Below are 16,365 nucleotides of genomic sequence, written 5' to 3'. Positions count from 1 at the left end.
CACCATGGATATGCTTAGGCTGTCATTTGCTCTAAATGTCTTGGTATTGCATCTCAGTGCTTTACAGCCCTTGCTGCCATAATGTACTTGCTGTACTTGGAGCTGCTTTGTTGGTTGCTCATGCATCTTCAAGTTCAGTGGTTACCCAGAGTTCAGAGAGATGCTTTCCTGCTGGGACTTTAAAACCTCATTGTCAGACTGAAGAATGCTGTAGGTTGGTTGTCTCAGGCATCTGTAAATCTGAGACATGGTACATTTCATTCCCTTGTGGTGTTAAGGAAAAGACACTTGAAGGACTTCTGTAGCTACCCAAATCCCCACTCTCCTCCTGAAATGACATTTGTTTTCAAGCCTCTTGAAAGCCTTGGTCTAAGCAGATGTCATGGAGTGAAGGGAATCTTGCAGCGTAAGACTACAGCGCTGTAGGAGTGATGCCACCCGCTGAGCTGGCTCAAATGGCACCTGTGCTGTTCTGGCAAGGGAAGTGGCCTCTGTCTTATCTCAGGGTTATGAGACCTGCTGTAAGCGAAGACGACACCCTTTAACTTAAGGGGATTCCTTCCCAATTCGTTTTTTTTGTCTTATTACTGTATTTTGCCTCATTTTTTGTGTCATCAAAATGCAGCTCTAATCTTCAGTGACTGTGCAGAGTTCCTGATGTTCTGTAGATTCAGCCCAAGGACACCTACCAAATCATCTCAAGCCCTTCCGTGTATTCAAAGTCCTTCTCCTGTATTCTCTGGTTTGTACTCCCCATTAGTTAAGGATTTTGAACTGTCTGGGATACATCGGGCAGAACACAGCTTCCTCTGGCAGGTGTAGTCACAAAATCAGCCATAAAAAATAGCAGGTTCCACGTCTATAGCCGACTTCTTTGCCTGTGGTGGTATTCACTCACGAAGCGTGCTAATGAAAACATGCTAATTTGTAAATTACAAAATAGTGCTGATTGCCTATTATGAATGTTTGCTTCTGGCAAAAAATGGAGCAGTTATGTTTTCCAGCACAGGCATAATTTTCCTCTAACACAAGGTCTGCTTTTTACATGTCCTTTTTTTTGGTGGAAAATAGTTCCAGAATGGGTGCTCTTAACTTTCTCCTAAAGACTCAGTGACTATCTTGGTATTCTTTCTGGATTATTTCCTCTGGTTCTGAGATGTATTTTTCTGAACATTTTCTTCAATCTCTCCTGAGTTTCAAAGGAGGCAATTTTATTAAGACTTCATAACCATCAGCGGTGAAGACAGCATTTCCACTGCAACAATTGCTCAGCATTCATTGCACCTCAAACATCATCTTGGATATTTCCTTAGGAAATAATTTCACTTCTCCCTCCTGCCACCTCTTTGGGATCAGGCCTGAAGCAATTTCACCTTGAGGGGTGGTTCCCCAGCAACCTCTAGTCTTATCATCTCTTTTTTTTCAGTTACTTTTTTTTTTTTTTTTTTTCTTTAAACAAAAGACTGAAATAGCAAGAATCTACTCATCTAACCAGAGAGAGATGTAATTAATCCTGCCCATTTCAGGAATAGACTTTACTGCAATTATTTTCTCAAGGCTAAGAGAAAAAGACTCATCCTGGATCAGAAAAATCTGAATGCTTGTGTTTGCTTGTTTCAAGCTAATGTGTGAGATGTGATGATATCTCATCAATAGAGATACTGGCCCACAACTCTTGGTTTTCAGGACACGTTCCTATTTCTTCTGTCTGGCAGAAAGCACATTCCAGTCTGTAGTGATCTTGCCATTTTCAGGGTATGGTGTTGGGGCTGTTATGTTCTTATGCAGAAAGTATCTCTTCAGTGGTATAAAAAGCATCTCTCTTTTCTGTTTGCTTGTTAAAGGTTTCCTGGAAATCACTTTCAGGTAGATGTAGAGAGCAATGAGGTCTCCCCTGAGTCTCCTCTTCTCCAGACTAAACAACCCCAGTTCCCTCAGCTGCTCCTCAGAAGACTTGTGATGGTCACACCTGAGATGCTGAGAACTGTTTTCACTGCAGACTGAGAACTCCTGATAAATATATGCACACAAGGTTTGGGCCCCTCAATAGTATTAAGTCACTATGACCAGAAAAGCTGTGTGCCATTTGCTGGTTCAAGTAAGCCTTGTAGATACACTTTTACTGTCTCTCTACTAAGAAGAATGCCTCCAGAGGAGCACATAACTGAAAACAGTCTTCTGACCCTGTAAAGATGAGTTCCCTCACAAAGCCTCCCAATGTGAATAGTTTGTCTCTGCTTGAAATTGAGGTGGCATTTCCAGTTTAGTGACTGTAGTTTTCATTTCCATGGATTTCCAACCCCAAATCCAGTTTAAATCAGGAAGTACAAGAATGCATGAATATAGAAATGTTCTTATTTCACATTAGTGACTCCTGTTACTTAAGCTCATAACTTCAGTAAGTGCTGTTTGAAGCATAGCACAAAATCAAGTTACTTTAAAAATTAAGTTTCTAAACCCTCTGAAGCATTGTGGCCCAAGAAAATGATGCAAATGCAGTCATTCTTTGTTATCTGTCTGTGATCCGTTTCATCCCAATGATTTGTTAACCACTGTCTGTTTTGAGCCAAATTTGATAGGGAAACAGATATTTGAAAGATTGTTAAACTCCTGCCCATACTATGAAAATGTGCATCTTTGCAAATGTTAATGGCAATGGAAAGGTGATGGTGTTAGCTTACGTGTAAATAGATACAGGAAACCAGAGAGGAAAGACATCTTAAAGATATCCCGATTATGGGAACAGCTTTAGTTAAAGCTCACAATCAGCCATGACACACAAACCTTGAGAGGACTAGCTGTAATTAGTTCCAGTGTTCACAAAATTGTTAGTTTTCTCTGTAGTATTATTCCTTTCCTGGCAAAGTTGATTTTCAAATTCAGCCATGAACAGTGAAAGTGAATGCTGGTTAGAATTAATTTTAGTATTTAAATTTAGGGGAAAATACATACTCAAATATGAGGTGTTTAAATGCTTTTGGAATTATGAAGAACCAGTATAAGTAATCTGAAAGCACAGGGGAACCAATCTAAGAGAGAAAACGAGAATTGACATATCTTCCTGTCTACTTGATTGTAGAAGAGATTACCCAAGAAATTACTGGAAATTACTATCTAAAATGATGATAACTGAAAGGGAAAAAATACTAGAAAATGTGTTGTTACAAGGAGCTCTGCAGTGCGCGGTAAAGAAGCACATTTGAGTTCTCCATTCTTTACTTAGCAAATCTGTTACTGATTTCAGCAGGGAGTTTTGACATGATAAAGAGTGAAGGATCAAATGATCGGTTTCTAGCCTTAAACAATATGAATTGTCAGTGTTTCTGGACTGCTGAATATTTAATAACATCTCTGTTCAAAAGTAAACAACTTCTCTGCGAATGTTCATACCTTTTTTCCATCACCGTGTCTGTTCAAACATGTGAAGTAGCATAAATGGCAGGACATAGTGCGGTGTTGTTTATGCACATTCACATTTTTAGCAACAAATCCATCCTCTGCGAGGAGTTTTATCATTCACAAAGAGGAAAAATTAATCTACAAAGAAGCTCAGGCAGTAATAATAAGGTGATTATTTCACATCTGTGCATCCTACTTGATACTTGGTGTATCTTAATTCCTCCTTTAAAACCGTGAAAAAGAAAATCAAACCCAATAATCTGTCTTTCTTGGTTTTGGTACAATGGTCTGAAACGCATTAAAATTATTTGTGTTTTAAATACATGGCTTATCTCTGGCTCTTGCAGTGCTCACGGCCCTTCTTCAAACCTCTAGTAACATTTTGAGGCACAGAAAGCTTCCGATAGTCATTGTAGGCACTTGCTACCAGCATAGTACTAGTTAGGAGCAATGAGTAGTTAGTGCTAAGAGTACTAGTTAGCGTGCTGTTCATCAGTGCTGGATTAATATGATGCATTTGCATAACTGGCTCCTGTGGTGCTAGTGTAGATTCCTGATGTTATTTATTATTTCAGTAGCATCCAGTTTCCTTCTCGGATTCAACAGCAAGGTCAACATAATGAAAGGGAGAGACCATCGTATTTCCCCATCCTTTCTTTCCTCACCCATGCACATCCACTCGTTTCTTTCAGTTTTAGCTCGTCATAATTTAATATTTACCAGTTGCAGCCTGGTACCAAAGGATTAATTATTTCCTAATGGCTCTGCCTTCTGGGGTTCTCCTCTCGCACCAGCAGGGAAGGGAAGGCTTTGGTCACCGGGGGTGTGCGCTCGGTTTCCTCCGTAGCACCAGCGCTGTTGTTAAGGCAGGGCTGCACGCCTTGAATCCTAATGCCTCCGTGCAGGGGCTGGTTTTTGTCTCATAGGGGCTGCCCACGGGGCCACAGCTGCTGTCTGTGAGGTGGGCTTCGCTCCTCCTGCCCCACAGGGCCACGAGGTGCCGCACCGCTGAGGAGCAGGGCCCAAGTGGGTGCTGCTTGTCCACCCGGTGCCGAACAGCTCCAGCTGCAAAGTTTGGGTACCAGCTCCTTAAACATTTATCACAAAATGCCGTCCCTTTGAAAGCAGAATGAGCAGATTGGCTTTGGCATTGATTTGGGAAAATTAAGTTATAAAACTGACACCTGTGTTCATGGTAGGTGTTATCCTGAGCTGGTGAGAAAGGTAACTGTGAAAATGTTAAATATACCACCTTTCTACAGTTTTTCTTGAAAACATATCTTCTGATAGATACGCTGAAACCACAGAAGCTATGCTTTTAGTTCTGGCATTAAGATTCGGGTTTTAAATTAACAGTGGATTAGCGATCTGTCTCTGTCAAGACTATAAAGAGCTTTTGTTGCAATCCATCACAGGGCTTTTGTGCTATACGCCATGCGTAGAAGCTGTTAACAGGAAGACGAGATTAATGCCGAGAGAAAAAATGTCATCAGATAAAACGCAGGTCTCAAAAAGCAATTTCAAATCACAGAGTATGTTATATGCATTAATACAGTTTTAGCATTTGGGGAATGGAGGAAAAGTTGTAATCAAAAATTAATTTGGGCATTCTTGGCTGTACCTAAATTAGAACCCAGGGTACTTCCAAAATTGTTTTTAATCAAATGACCTGACAGAAGCTCACTAGGAGAAAAATTAATGAGTTCAGGGTAATCTGAATTATATTTAGTAATGCTGATAGCAAATTTTGCTGCTCTTTTTTTCAAATCTTGCATGTAATAATTTGAAAGATTACTATTTAGAGTTAGCAGCATGTGTGTATGCAGATATATAATGCAAATGCATGTTTAATTGTGCATATACTTTATATTTTTTAAATTAATTGTTCAAAAAGCTTAATAGAAGTACAAGTGTAGGGAGTCTATTTTTTGCATTGATTAATATCCTAACAATAAAATGCAATATGGTTCCCCGTGACTTCAATATTTCTGCATTAATATATAGGCACATGGATTTCATTAATCTTTTTTTTCTGTAGTAAGATATCATTAGAGCTTGCGCCTGCTTGGGGACAATCTTTCTCTTCTCATCTGTGAACTATTCACAAGGTTGGTTTTGTGAGTCTTCACTGTAGGTTAATACTGTGGTTTCAATATTGGAAGGTATTTTTAAAGGTTATATTTTAAAGCTACTTGGAAGTAGAATTGTAAGAGAAAAACAAATACCAATCCATTCCACTCTAACACTTGGAAATCTGTATTTTTATTATTTTTATTTAATGTACTTAGGATTTTTTAAAATCAGAATTTTTGTTCTTCATGTGTTATGTGTTTGTTATGTTATATATATATATTGGAAATAAGTTGTTGCACTGAAGAAAAGAATGCTTTCGATTTTCATTTTTGCTTAAAATATTTAATGTAAAGCAGATTTGTAAAATGTTTCTTGCTGTACACCTGCTGAATAGTGTCACATCTAACTTAGTATACTGAATTTTGTCTATGAGCAAGAAATGTAACTGACTTAGTGCCTCATAGCCCCCAGCAGCCATATGGTTCAGGGTAGCAAGTGTTGAACTTGATGCTTTTGCAATAGCATTTAATTTTAATTGTTTCTTTATTAAGATGAGCAAAAATGTTTTTGCAGTTATTAGCGAGAGACATCAAATAAATGTGCTCATGTGGTGTGCGTCTTTTTTTTTGTACTTTTACTGTGATTTGTTAGGTTTAATATAATCAAATTACATTTGAAAGACATTTACCATAGGAAGATAGATACTTCTGGTGATGGAAAACATGATGAAAGCAACATGGTTAAAAACAATCAATGCCTATTAAATTGACTAATCAGTAGGTACTTATTATATCGTAGAACAGAAAATCAGAGGTGAAGGCAAAATAAAAAGTTTCAGTTACGTGAAATCATGCCAAGTTTAGCTTTGTAGAAAGAAGCTATCCTAAAAAAGCCACGGTTTGGAAACTGCTGTGCTCTGAATTGTTTGTGTTTGAATTAAACTTCATTAATATGAATTCTGCTTAACAAAAGGGAAGAGATTTGCAATATTGGTGTGCTGTTCATGTAACCCTGTTGTATTTTGCACCTGTGCTGGGAAAAAGCAGCACATGTTGAGCTCCTTGTATTTAGGATCCCTTAGGTTTTTGGTCTTTACGGATGATCTGAGTGAAATCTTCCATAAGAGCTTGAGAAGAGATAAATGTCTAAAAGAGATGGTAACTGCCCTTGTCGCCAGTGTATCAAGACAACCGTGGCCGGTGACAGCCCAACCAAAACATGGATGGGAAGAATTGCAGACAAGAGTGCAAGAAGCTCCCCTCCCCTCTGTTGCATACACTCAGTCCTGTGGTTGAGCCCAGCCCAGCTTTGAGGATGCCCAAACCCATCCAGTGGGTTGTAGCTGGATTTGAGCATTACAGATCTAACACAACAAAAGTGGATGTGGTGTGGGAGCCCTAAGGGACTTTTTCTCCTGGAATCATTCAGCAGAAGTGTTCTGCTGCTTGATATTGTGCCTTGTTTTGTGCCATGTGGCTCGTTGATTTTACCCAAACTGCAGCATTTCTCTCCATGAAAATGCACCTTCATATCCTCTGAAACTTGAGGTAGCCAACAAATTTCCGAGGTGGTATGTCTGCATCCTCCCCTGGAAGCTTACTGCTGTTTCTATTAATGCTACTTGCCACGTTGGCAGTGCTACTGTACTGTTACGACTGGTGTCATATTTTCCAGATTTATTTCCTCCAGGACTCCACTGGAGTTATCTCAGCAACAGTAACTCTTTAAGACTTTTTGAAAAACAAATTTATCACATATAAAAGTTCTTAAGTCAACATACAAATAACTCCATTTGTTTTCACCCATAGCTTCCCCAAATTGCCTTCATTTTTGGTAAAGTATTTTATGGTACTCACAACCAATAGAGCTGAAAATACTATTTTTTTTCTGGTATAGAAAGTTATTGCCATTTTCTTTCATTTGTCTAGCTGAAAAAAGGTGAAAACTTGTAAAGGTGAAACTTGTAAATTTTGGCAAGCAAGTGGATGTAGCTGTGGTTTGTGTCTATAATCAAAGCCATAATTTTCAATATTTTTTCATGTGCTTTAAAGATGAGTGTATATATATATATATATATGTCTCTGTTCAGGTGTGCAAGCGTGCATGAGAAAGATTGCAGTCTTACGATACACACCTGGGAGAAAATTGGCTGGGTGGTAGCAGCTGAAAAGTCACATTTAAGCACTCTGTAATTATGCCTTAGATATTTAGTAGAACTCAAGCCCTACCCATTTTTCTGACTGCATTGTCAGTTTCTCCTTATCTCACATGAAAGATGTACCGAAATGGTTAAAGATTGTTCTATATGAAGAAAACAGTAATTGTCACAGACACATACATTAAAACAGTATAAATGTCGGTTAGTATTAGAGAATAAAAATTGCAAATGAATTTTAAAATGCATTTTATATTTTTATGAGTTAGGTTTGTTTCTTTACAGTCTGTTCTTTATTATTTTGCAAATCAAATACTTTCCTATACAACATTACTGAGAGAGTTCAGTGGCCCATAAACATATTAATCCAGCCCTGCACAATCTTACCTTCAATACAGCAACAGACTGTTAAGGGAACAGTTTGAGACTTTTATTGGTATTAGTTCAGGAACAGTATCATTTATATTCACGACTACAAATAAAATAAGAAATATATTGTTATTGATTTTCTGTGGTTTAAAAAAAATAAAAGGCTCAACTTGCTTTATATACCCTGCATAGTTGTTGCACTTTATGTTGACCAAATGTGAGCCAACCATTTTGAACAATCCTGTACTGGAGGTATTAAGATGCAGAATGAATTGGTTACATTTACTCATTTGTGTAAATAGTGGTGATGTCAACTTTGCTTTCTAATAGCATATTTTCAATTTATTTTCTTTGGCGCTGGTTTTTAGTTACAATAAAGTCATCTTTTCCTAGTCATCTGCAGGTAAAAGTCTTTTTGAGAGCAAGTTGTAGGTGAGTGAGATTTGAGGGAAGAGTTCCAAAGAAAAGTCTTTCATTCTGGGATGTGGTTCATTGTAGAAAGGTTGCAAAACTGTAGTTTTAACAGGTTTCTGTTAAATCAAGTTAAGTTGTCAGTTGTCATCAGTTCCAAGATGTAATCTGTAAGAGACATGGATTACCTTTGGAGTTTTAATATCATGTAATCAACTGGGCAGTAGCAGGTAATGGCCTACTTTACTGCAGAACCCCACACTGCTGGTATCAGTTCTTCTCAGGATGTTACCTGAATGAATGAAGTCTTTGTACATCTGCCTTTCTGTAATAGTGGTGTATATTATAAGATCTTCATCTTTTTTTTTTTTTCCTCCCTGCAAGCAATATAACGGGATATGTGGTAGTATAATTAAAATTTTGACAGACAAGAGAATGAGCTTCATTTGTTTAACTGGTACAGTCTTGATACTTTACCAGATTAATTAACACATTTGCAGTTCATTTTGACGTTCATTGGTCTTCTTGATATTCATTATTAGAATATCTGGGGTTAGTACACCCAAACTATTGTGTCACGGACAGTGAGATATATTCAGGTCAAAATTGTAATGAAATCTTACAGCTGATTTGTATGAAGTGTTGTAATTTTTTTTTACTATTATGTGGAATGATGTTAAGAGACCAAATTCAAGGAAAACCACGTGTCTGAATTGAAGAAGGTAATTGAAGATTAAAGTATATGTCATAAACAAAGAGAGGAATTTGATGATAATTAAGGGCTGCTTGATTAACATTTACAAAATGAGTTTTCAGTTAATGCAAATCCAGTGGTAGCTGAGGATGTTATTGGTACTTGCATGTAGGAGAATTATTTTTGCAGAAACTTAATTTTGAAAGTTCTGGTGATAAAGTTAACAGAACTTTGTATTAAATCAAAGATTTTTCATGTAAGAAATATGAAGATTATTAGCTACTTTCATTCTGTCCCAAAGTCTGTTTAGCATAGATACCGTTAGTTATGTGATTATATAGGCAAATATAAAAGCTACTGCATACTTTATTTCTGCTTCTAAGGGGGAGGTGGGGAAGGGAAGTGTTAAATTGGTTATTACTTTTCAGGCTGTGATCTATTACGCCAGCAGCTAGAATGTGATCCATTAAATGAGGCATATGAAAGGCATTGCTGTTGTACAATGTTAGAGAAATTACAAGTATGGTAATACTCAGCCATAAAAATACATTATAAAAATGGTTGGAATGAAATTTAAACCCATTAAAGCAAGGACATTCCAGTGCTGCATTATTGATTTACATAAAAATTATAGATGAATGTCTTTCATTAATGCTAAGAAACTAAACTGAGTTTAGTATTGACAAAGTGTAACCTAATCAGAAGTAAACTTTCATTAAAAAGATGCTGTGGCTGTGAAATTTTATTAGTCTTCTGAAAGTAAAACTGAAGTATGGTTTCACTTCTAGTTAGAGTTGGGCAGTTAGTTTTCACCACTTTGATGGTGTGCTTTCCTACTTATATTAGTGTTACTTGCTAGAAAATCTCAGCTGGCGTTGTCACAATTGACATTTTCAGCTTCTCACAAGCTTCTAGTAATCCAACGTTTCTCCATGCATCTTGAACTTCTGAGATACGTCTCCAGGATGGCGTTAAGGGGCAGTGACAGCAGTGTCCGACACCACGGTGCTCTCAGCAGCAGTGGTGGTGGGGTGATCGTCATGCGCGGTGTCACAGCAAGGACACGAAACAACTTGCCTTTTGAAAAGAAGGGCAGTCAAATCTCATTAAGGCTGTTCTTCTGAGAAGGTATTAATTGTCTTCATTAGTGCCATTGCTTTGCAGTTCTTTAAGCCATAGGCAACGGCAGCATTATACCAACTTGTAAAAATCACATCAAGGCATAATAGATAAATGAAACACGTAGGTGCCAAGTACATACGCACACTCGGTGCTCGTACTCTGTGCTTGTTTGTCCTCTCAGCATGGAGGGGCAGACTGTGCCAGCTGTTGTACAAGTGTTGGAGTAGCAGACAGCTTTATAAAGATTAGAGTCGGCTTCTCAAGTGGAGTCAGAGTGCTTCAAAGGATGCACAAGAAGTGTGGGAGAAGTTTTCAGTAGTGGCTGTGCGAAAGAGATCCGTCTCTCTTTGTAAAGACTAATTTCCCAGTTGAGATCCCTTTAGAGCATTTGCAGTTCATCGAGTGCAAACTAGTGCCACTGCTTAAGAGTTGCCCGGAGGTTTGTAGGGGAGAGCAGGGAGGAGGGAACCGTGTCCCTGCCCTGGAGGTGTCACCTGGCAGGCAGGGCGAGAACCGCGCCTCTCAGGTGTCCGGTCACCTTTCTCACAGCAAGGGATGCTCTCATGCACTGGCATGCTTCTTCCTCTCCTTTGCTTGGTCACCCTTATCTACAGTTCTCAGGGCTTAATTGAGAGCAACCCGCTAACAAGACGTTATGATCTGAGGATGATTTTTTCTTTTGCAGCAGGAATGGCTTGGGTAACGTATGGTTGGGAGCAGAGGGGAAGATGGTACAATTTTTGCTTTTCATCTGGAGGATATACTGGGTTGTGACATTCCTTATTTTTTTTTTTCCTCTTTCACAGCTCTAAAGCTGCACGATACTTTCAGGGATTTCAGAATTTGTTAGCTTTCTTGATACGATCTGCGTTAGGAAAGTCATCTTTTATAGGAGAAAAGACATTGCTTGGGTACGGTCAAGTTGTTTGCTGTCCCACTCCTGTGTTGTGAGTGAGGGCTCCCAGTGCTGGGATCACTAAACACGACCGGGGAGGAATCATCAAGACCTACTAGAGATTGCCACAAACTATGAAGACTATGTGGTCTGTGGTGGACAAATTACCAACAGGTAATTTGCTGTGTACAGCTCCTGTAGCAATGGGTTCCACCGTTTATTAAACATCATGTGAGATGGGTTTCCCTTTGAAGCATGTTTGATTGATATTTTCCTTGCTGCCTCCTTGTTCTTGTTTCTGTAGGAAATGGGGAAATATTCTCTGTTCAGGTTTTGTGTAGTTTTCAGACACGATGCATAATTTGGAAGGTGGCAGTTATCTTCTGGCATTTCTTTTCCAAGTTTATTCATACTTAAAACTCTACCTTACACCATACTTTCTCTTCCCTGTGCTACCTTTTCTTTTTCCTCTATATCTTTGCATAGAACAACCCAAACTGCCTTAGTCAGATATTATTAGAAAATGATATTTGTGGTTTGGGGAGGAGGAAAGGGCCGAGTGGATTTTCTGAGAAGTCTAGAGAGGTCAAAAAAAATCTATTGTCATAAGTGGACTTTTATTCGGGTTCAGAGTTGTATGTTTTGAGATCTAGGGAGTTCTGGCCAAATCTTTGCTTATCCAGCTTTTTTTATGCCCACTGGAGAAAACATGCAGGCCAATATTGCGTCTTTTCAGCTGTTTTGTCAAATATTCTATCCTAGAGGCAAATGAGGCAGGTAAGGGGCACTACACAAATGCTGTTACTTAAAATCTATCTAGCAGTGGGATAAAATTTCTTTAATATTTTGTTACTGCTATTACACACAGTTTTATAGAGAATCTTTCACTTAAGCATCTGAAACTTTATGATCTGTACATGCTATAAACTGGGCAAGTTTTTTTTTTTCATGCAGGGTATAAAACCATGGTGGAGAGCAATATTATCAGTTTAGTATTGTCTTGATTAAATAACTCAAGAAAAAGGGCATCAACCATCATTTTTTTTTTTACTCTTACTGATATTTTTTTATATCCCATATCTGTATTAGAAATAACTATTTCACTTTCTTTTAATGTAGATTTTTTACTTTTATTAAGTTTCTTTTCATATGCGTTTGGTCCTCTCTTTCCAAGACTTACCTTCTTTGACAGTATCATTAAAGTAGTAATCAAGAAAGAGCTCAAGTCTGGAATTAATATTTAATTGTTTCTGTAGAACATTGCTCACATGTTGTTTGTTGTGTTACTTTTACAGTGACAAAATAGTTCCTTTATTTTCTGTTGGGGAACTGTGGTAATGAACCAGGGTTGTTCATGTGCTTGTTGCTCCTACAGGCTTGCATGCTGCTAAGACTGCAGAAGCTCTGCTGGTAGGGTCCTGCTTGATCTGCCTTGCTTCGTTCTCTATGGTGTACCACAAGTACAGAGGCTCACTTGTCACTGTCAACACTTTCTCAATGCCTCTGTCTGAGACAGTGTTCATATTTGCACTTTTTTTTTTAATGTAGCTTATATTATCAGCTGGCGTTTTGGTATTTTGGCATTCGTATGCTAGAAAGACTTGGGATATTCCTGGAAAATAGAAATCTGATCCTATAATTTTCCTGCCCTATGCACATTTTCATGTATTTAAACTTTTAATATTGAGAAACTAAATTACAAAATTTTCAGAACTCTCATCTTAAGCAGTGACTAGAGAAATTATTTTATTGTATTTTTAATCAAGTGTCAAATATTTTTGATTGTCTTCTGAAGAAAATAAGGGGAGTAGACTTGTTGTTGAAAGGCACTGAATGATGTCTAGCCAGATCCTGGAAGCCCAGAGTTTCTCAAGAAGAATTAAGGATCCTTCCTGGGTTCCTCAGTTACAAGTGCAGCCTTCAGAGAAAGAATAGCCTCCCAGAAAAAATGGCAAGGAGAAATCTAAGCAGCCTGCAAGGGGAAGGTGCCCCATTACCATCTTCATTGACTCTTAATTCACTATTACTTTCTAGGTCAGCAGAATTTCAGCTCTACTGCCACTGGCCTTATGGGATTCTTACTCCTCCCCCCAAAAAATCTCCATTATGAGTAAAGATACCCATGGCTAAATATATACTATAGGGAAAATGTGTTTTGCTGCACAGCATGAAGATGCAGCTGCATCCTGGGAACATTTGGGGCTGAAGCTTCGAAGCAGAAGGCAGATGAAGCATTGCCACGCTGTCCTACGGAGGGATTCAGTCTGCAGGGAGCATTGTGGAAAACTTGTCTGCCTTGCTGTCTTGAGAAAGAGCAATCTCTCTTCCACAGTGGGAAGGGAGGCTAAATTATCCCAACACCACGTATAACTGTTCTCTGGATATCAAGTAGGGGTTTTCTGTTGGTCATTCAGGGTTTTACATGGCAGAAAACACAAAAAGTGCAGAGTTCTAGGAAATCCATTTTTAATGAAGAAAAATTTTTGTAAATGAACTTAAAAAGCAGCATTAATAAGACAAGATGATACTGTAGATACAACTTCCCCACTGGGAAACTCCTTCCAGTCGGTGCCGTGGGTGCAGAAAATCACAAGTCTGAGATGATTCTTACACTGTCTGCAGAGCTGGTGAAGGCTTTTGATTAATGTAACATATGTGGATTTGAAAAGGTGTGGAGGGGTAGGATTTCTGCGTCATGGGGGATTTTGTACTATAAATTTACCAAAAAGACTTTTGTATTTGTATTTTTTTGTATTTGGAAGAGGCATCCCTAGCTTAGCTAAATTTGTTGCCAGTGGCAGTGCAGGTGGAAGGGAAATCTCTCTTTTCTTACCTTGATTAGGTATGATTTGTAAATGATGCTTAGACAAGAGGATGATTCCTGCTAGTAATATAACATTACTTAATGGATGGATCGTATGTGCCTTTCAGGTGGCATAGGAAACTACTTTGACCACATAATAAAAGGAATTTGTTGATGGACTTTGCTTGGCCTGAATAAGGAAGCAATCCATCAAGAAGAAAATTATTTAACGTTTTTATAGTGAGAAGACTTTTCTGTGTGTGGTTTTTTTGTTTTTTCTGGGAGGTTGGGGAAGCATGAATTGTCTTTGTCACATCACTGGCATCTGACTTGGATAAAGGTTTAAAGATAGAGAATGAAATAGTCTTTCATTGGGCAAAGAAGACGAGATTTATGTATTTACTGAGCAATGAATTCCGTCAGTACTGTGGAGGTATTTTTATCTTGTTAGGATTAGTCAATTTAACTTCGACATAATCTGAATTTAAAATACAATTTAACTTATTACAGTATTTTGTGTCCTTTCTTTACAGGTTTCCTGGTCCACTGATACATTTCAAAATGCCGCTGGTAAAAAGAAACATAGACCCCAGGCATCTGTGCCACACAGCTCTGCCTCGAGGTATCAAGAATGAGCTGGAATGTGTCACCAATATCTCCTTGGCAAACATAATCAGACAGCTGAGTAGCCTAAGTAAGTACTTTGTCCTAATAGCTGTATTTAGAACTGATATATTTTACACTCGCTGTTTCTGTGGTTGAAGTAGGAACACCTTTTCACATTCTCGGAAAATTGTGGCTGAGCCTTCAATCTGCTCCTTTTCTGACTAGTGATTAGCATCAATTGCTGTGAAAGTACGCTTAGGCTTCAAACTGAATTTCTCCAGTAGCACATCTCAGAACTGTTCAGCTGTATATTTCTGCTACCTGTGGAACATGTCAGAATAGGATATCTGGTAGCTAATAAAACCAGTAATTGCTAACCTTAGAGCAATTTTTGGGTAAGGAATATGACATAATGGGGAATATATATCACTGGATTGTTTTAATTCTCTTAACTTAAACCCTTCATCCTGTGATGGTCATTAAGATTAAAAGTTGTGTGTTTTTTTTAATAATAAATCCAGAAATGTAGTTGTTACATAGGTTTTCAAACAGTTAAAGATTTTTCTTCCTTCTCCTGTCAACAGTTTTTCCCTTGGTGCATTTTAAAGGAGTAAATTTCACAAGCTCTAGAACTCCGAAGGAGTTTTTCTGCAAAAGCTGGCTTCTGTTGTTGTTTTTTGTTTGTTTGCGTGTTTGTCTCTCTTTAAGTTACAGCAACTTTAAAAAGTTGTCAGATGCACCAGCATCGTAGTATTTTGAATTTCCAATACTGCGGTTGTTTTTTAACCACTAGGATACTAGTATTTTCCAGACTACCAGCACATTAAATATTAAAATGTGCATGCATATAAATCCAGAATGTGAAAAGCCTTTCAGCTCCTCAGTATCTTAGGGCCATAGGTGATGCAGCCTAATTTGTTAATTAGATTGATTTAGTTATTGGTTTGAGGGTATACTGTACGGTGCTGTGCTTTGGCAGCCTTTCAAAGCTGTTAGTCTCTTCAACCTAGTAGCACCCTAATTGAGGACACTGAATTATGCAATTGAGACAGGAATGCTTACAGCACATAAATATGAACATTATTCATATAGATGCTGCAAAAGCAAGGAAAATAATTTAACTGTTAAATTATTTTCTGTGAACCAAGAACATACAGGTTTAGGATGCAGTAGATGATCACCATCCGAGGTCTTAACCAATTTTCAGTTTTAAAGAACACCAACTTCCAACCCAACAGCATGGTGTCAGTGCTTAATTTTTTGAGATTCAGCAGTATTTGCTGTGTTTTCTTAATTATACATACCTCATGTCTGACGTTGTTTCTACAGCTGTTCAGGAAAAGTGCAGGATGAATAGGATAGAATAGTTTCAGGTGGAAGGGACCTTCACAGATCATCAAGTCCAACTGTCAGACTATTTCGGGGTTGACGAAGTTAAAACATATCATTAGGAGAATTACCTAAATGCTTCTTAGACACAGGCAGGCGTGGGGCATCAACCACCTCTCTAGGAAGCCTGTTCAGTGTCTGTCTACCCCCTTGGTAAAGAAGTTGTTTCTGATGTCTAGTCTGAACCTCCCCTGGCACAGCTTTGAGCCATTCCCACGTGTCTTGTTACTGGATACCAGGGAGAAAAGATGAGCACCTCCCCCTCCATCTCCCCCCCTCAGGAAGATGTGGAGAGCAATGAGGTCATGCCTCAACCTCCTTTTCTCCAAGCTTAACAAATCCACTGTTCTCAGCTGCTCCTCACAGGATGCAATATCAGAACAGGAAGAACTCAATTAAGGGATAAAACTAAGGATGAAAGAATACCTGTTGAGTGGTCCTGCATTTGC

The 16,365-nt window shown here is 38.4% G+C and overlaps 1 protein-coding gene across 1 annotated transcript in view; it reads left to right on the top strand.

Moving 5' to 3' along the window:
• WASF1 (WASP family member 1) overlaps nt 1-16,365 on the top strand; it is an 82,932-nt gene that overhangs the window by 41,357 nt on the left and 25,210 nt on the right. The window contains exon 2 of the mRNA XM_032185697.1: nt 14,455-14,615. Coding sequence (XP_032041588.1) covers nt 14,483-14,615 — 133 coding nt within the window. The 5' untranslated portion in view covers nt 14,455-14,482. The remainder of the gene's footprint in view (nt 1-14,454; nt 14,616-16,365) is intronic.

Source organism: Aythya fuligula, chromosome 3, assembly GCF_009819795.1.
Source record: "Aythya fuligula isolate bAytFul2 chromosome 3, bAytFul2.pri, whole genome shotgun sequence".
Lineage (NCBI taxonomy): Eukaryota > Metazoa > Chordata > Aves > Anseriformes > Anatidae > Aythya > Aythya fuligula.
Note: the sequence above shows the minus strand (reverse complement) of the source record. Positions and strands in the feature narration are given on the sequence as shown.